At 31.0% G+C, this 5,140-nt stretch overlaps 1 protein-coding gene across 1 annotated transcript in view; it reads right to left on the reverse strand.

Moving 5' to 3' along the window:
• LOC132170067 (uncharacterized) overlaps positions 1-5,140 on the reverse strand; it is a 9,612-nt gene that overhangs the window by 3,194 nt on the left and 1,278 nt on the right. Inside the window, exon 2 of the mRNA XM_059580978.1 lies at positions 379-597. Coding sequence (XP_059436961.1) covers positions 379-597 — 219 coding nt within the window. The remainder of the gene's footprint in view (positions 1-378; positions 598-5,140) is intronic.

Raw genomic sequence — 5,140 nt, forward strand, 5'->3', positions numbered from 1 at the left:
TGATGTTGCTGTTTTGTCTTTGTTTTTTCCTACTTTATGTATTTATCTGTCTGTATTTAGTTTTTTCTGTTATGGCGTGGCCGTCTGTCGGCGTCCCATTTCTGGCCTTTTGCATCGCAGTTTCTGTTCCGCTTACAAAGATTTCTTCGGATTTCTTTGTTTTGCCTTTATTAGCAGCCCTTTGTGGCTGCATTGGTACTTTTATAGGGCCGGGTCATTCTTTGTCCCATTCCCTCTTGTTACCTTGTTTGGTTTTCAATTCTTGTGTCTGCTTTGCTTTTAGGTTTGGTTGGGGCTGTTGTTTTTGGTTGGCCACCCACCTTGTAATTCCCCGTTTCCCTTATTTGCTTAAAAAAAAAAAAAAAAAAAAGCTCAGACCGTATTCATCTATGTTGATTTTCAACGCCAAATATATCCTTAAAAAAAATAAAATAAATAAAAAGGAAAAAACTATACCGTTCTCTTGCTGCATAGCATTGTACTTTTTTCTTGCTCTCCTATTAATTACAAAGCAGTAGCCGATAACAAATAGCACAATTGAGACAGAAATCGGAACGACAATGGCAACAATTGTCAACGCTGAGATCGTATCTTTTCCTGCATCAACAATTTTCACTTGCGTTGATAAGCTAGAGTGCAAAATGAGTTATAAGCAGAAGTGCTTCTAATTAAATATAACATGCATTAGACTGTCTTAATTAAGAGCATGTTTAAAATTGCGTTCACTACAAAAAACATATCAATTAGTAACGTGTTAACTATTCATTACTTCTTGACATGTTACAAATTAGTAACGTGTCAATTTGTGACACGTTACTAATTATTTTAGTAACATGTGAAATGAGACAACTAGCACGTTACCAATTAGTAACATGCCGAACTGACATGTTACAAATTGGTAACGTGTATAACTGATACGTTACAAATTAGTAACGTGTCATACTAACACGTTACCAATTGGTAACGTGCCAAACTAGTATGTTACCAATTGGTAACGTGTCAGTATGGCATGTTATTAATTTGTAACGTGTGAATTAGACACGTTACCAATTTGTAACGTGTCATGTTAACACGTTACGAATTGGTAACGTGTGAAATAGACACGTTATTAATTTTTTGTCCAATTAATTAATTCCATTAATATTATTTAGTTACATATTGGTTATTTTAAAAATATATTTATATTTAAGATTAGAAAAATACTAGCAACTCCGTATATAGTCTAAAATATTATTTCTAAAAATCACAATGTTATTTTTTAATAACATTGAATAGTTTAATTATCATTACAATATGATAAATATATCAAATAGAAAGCTTTATATATATAGTGTAGTAATATGAATAATTTAATTTGTACTTTAGCAACAATTGGATCTCTTCGTAGCTACTTTAGTATATGTTATTATAAAATATAACAAAATTGTTATGAAAACTAAATAAATCATTTTAGTATATGCATGTTGTCAATTTATTTAAACATTTTTGTATATGTTGTCAATTTATTTAAAAATTTGAAAGAAAAAAACACATCTTGAAACTAGCTAACACTCACTTTTTAATATCTCTCGAATTAAAGATTGCATTAATATCTACTCAAACTACAAGTAAAGTTTGCAAGGTAACCCTCTTTGCACTAAAATGATAAAAATATCCTTATAAAAAATCTAGGGAAAAATACATAAAATCAAGAAAAACATTATTAAAAAATTGGTAACCCATTTTAGCGAGTAATGGGTTAGCATAAGTATATGACCAGGGGCGGACTCACATATACCATTGGGGGGCCCCAAAAGTTTTAAAATTCTTCTTAGAATATGTCATTTTTAAAAAATTGTCCCTCCAAAATGCTATATTTGTCCCCCCATAATTTTTCTTTTCACATTTTCCCCCCTCTTGCAACATAGAAAATCGGAAATACCCCCATCCAATTAGTTTCTTCCCGTTGGCTTCTGACCAAACTCCAGACTTGATTTGAGACTTGAAACTACTTTTTTGTGGGACTTTGAGCTCTGCACTTTGCATAGCATCATGTCAACTTGTCAAGGCATCAAGTCATTACGCTCAAGAAATTAAATAACATTTCTTTGTTGGGTCCAATACACTAGATTTGCTATTTTAGGTGATTTTTTTTTTTTTTTTTGTTCAAAACTGAACCTACCATAATTAAGATGACGCCAAGCTAACAACTGATTTTTTAGGGATCCAATCCAATGATTTATATAGTTCAAGTCCCACCAAATTTCTAATTTTTTTTTTTTAAAAAAAAAATTGCAAAATCAGTTGCTGTGGTGTACTTGATTTGCAATTATTAACGACTCTATGTGATATCAAAATTAATTTATAGGTCCTTAAGATATCCAAAAAATAATAATTTAGTTCCTACTATTAAATTTCGTTGACTGACTTAATAGATTCTGATAGCGTAAAACATTAGAATTAATAAAATTGTGATACTTGTCTTATTTAAGTTAGTGTTACACTAACAGAATATGTTAAATTAGTGGACGGAATTTGATTGTAGGGACTAAATTATTTTTTTTGGCATAACTTAGAGACCTTTGAGTTTATTTTGGTACCATAGAAAGCTAATTGTAAGTCAGAAAAATCACAATTACTAATTTTACAATTTGTTCTTTTCATTTGCTTGAGACCAAGTATGAAATTTAATAAGGAAACGTCTAATCAACTACAATATTTGCTAGATACTATAGTTGGTGCATAGTATAGAATATATATAGTTGATTGCTGAGTGAATTGTAAATGTGAGTTTTTGTATTTGGACGTATAAAAAAATAGAGTATAGGAGTGTGCTTATTTTTCTACAAATTGCAGATAGAATGTTTTAGGCCTCGTTTGGTTCGTGGAATGTCTAGTCCATGAAAAAAGGATTAGCTACTACTGGGAATAGAAGAGTGGAATAGATTAGCTATTCATATTCCTTTGTATGGTTTTAACGCTGGAATAGACTACCTAATCATATTCATTCGTTTGGTATAATGCAATATGTTAGTGAATAGAATCATATTGTGATCAAATTTCCTAAAATACCCTTATAATACAAATACAATTTATATTATTAATGACTTTCATTTTTTTTTTATTTTTTTTTATGTACATAAACAACTTTACTATAATTTCTTTTTCTTTTTTGTTTTTAATTATGTCAGGTATGTGGCCTTTTGTTTTTGTTTTTTGTTTTTTTTTTTTTTTGCAATTACGCTACAAAATTATTTATATAAAAAAAATATATTTGGAGAAAATAGAATCAAACTCAATCTTGAAATAAAATAAAAAATAAAAAAATATAGTTGGAGAATGTACATCGAATCAAAAGAAATAATAAAAAAAAAAAAAAAAAACTGAGAAACGGTACAGATAAGGGAGACGGCATAGAGGAAAAAAGAATTTCGTTTGCACTTGTAGAAGAACTATACTAGAAGAATCATAGAGAAAATAAAAAAGAGAGATAAAAACAGAGAGAACGAAATATAGAAACAGAGAAAAGAGAAATGAAGATATATATATAGAGAGAGAGAGAGAGAAATATAGAAGAATCAGAGAGAGAACAAAATTTCATCCCACAAGTAGGGGGTATTTTTGGCAATTTACACAATTAATTTAATTCCACATGAAAGGATTAGTAGTCCCATGGGAATAGAGTATTCCCAGGAATAGAGTATTACCAAACAAATGACTAGTTATACCTAGTGTTAGCTAATCCAATCCAATGGTCTATTCCACAAACTAAATGGGGCCTTAGAGTATAGTGGTCAGCTTGGCTTAGGTAACTGAAAGTCTGAGACCACACGGCACGTTGGGCATAAAAATCACTATTGAATCAAAATTCAATTATGATTCATCTAAAAATTAATTGTGATTTTAAAAGTCATATCAACTTTAGGAGGATAAAAAGATGGTCTCTAATATTACTTGGGTATTTATTGGCTTGCCATATTGGACTATACTTTTTTCATGTTTGCCTCCTACTAATTGTCAAAGAAAATGGAGACAAGATTTTTAAGCATTTCCTTTTTTTTTTTTTTTTTGTTCTTTTATATATTTGGTCAAATATTTTGTAACTTCTGAGTACCCCACTTTGCATATATAGGGAAAACACTCAACATATATAAAGACAGATTATATATTTCTATGTGATCATGTATTTATTTAAGTTCGTCCCCTCAAGTCGAAACAATATAGTTTTTGCCCCTGTATATGACAATTTTATACATCCAGATGGAAGAAGTTTTTCCGATACAATTTTTTACAGAATAAAATCCATGTCCAACAAGCGTTTTTCCGACACTATATATATATATATATATATATATATTTTTTTTTTTTCCCACAGTTTTCCCGACACTATATATATATATATTTTTTCCCCACAGTTGAGGCGTTGGAGACATGACTTTAGAGCAAAACTCCTTATTCAACGAGGTGAGACGCCTGTGATAGTGAAGCAAATGATGTCTCAGCTCCTTAAAGAGTACAACAGCGCAGATGTGAATATATTGTTGGAGCAATGGTGCAATCCAGCGTACCAAGTAGGTCACTAAGTTAATTTCAATTGTGTAGTTTCAGAAACGGTATAATATTATGAAGATGTGTTACAAATTAATAACGTATATGTGTTGTGTACGCGTAGGACTATGCTCAGCATATGAGAGAGATATGAGCCAAGAATAATACACCACACTGCACCGGCTTGAAGAGCTTGGCAAGGTTATGGAATGAGAAGGTATATCTGTCGTTTACCATTTATATACATATATATGTCATCATTAATTTAATATACCTACTAACATAAGGATCGTGTTGTGGGTTTTTAATTGCAGCTAATTAATACGGGCAAGGCTCTTACGCGAGCGAAAGCTTACATCAAGACCTACCGAAAGATAGACAGTATCTTCCCAAATCGGGAGGTTGAGGAGAGAGTTGTATGTTGTTTACACCCTTCATCTTTTTATTTGTATTTGCGTATAGAAAACTTATTTATGATTAACACATAAATAACAATGATTGGATGTAATGTAATATACAGTTGATGATGGAGAAGCTATTGGAAAAAGATCCTGTAGAATTGGTAGACGCTCCTCATGGGACTATTCGGTGGGCACCGAATGACGCATACGCC

Source organism: Corylus avellana, chromosome ca2, assembly GCF_901000735.1.
Source record: "Corylus avellana chromosome ca2, CavTom2PMs-1.0".
Lineage (NCBI taxonomy): Eukaryota > Viridiplantae > Streptophyta > Magnoliopsida > Fagales > Betulaceae > Corylus > Corylus avellana.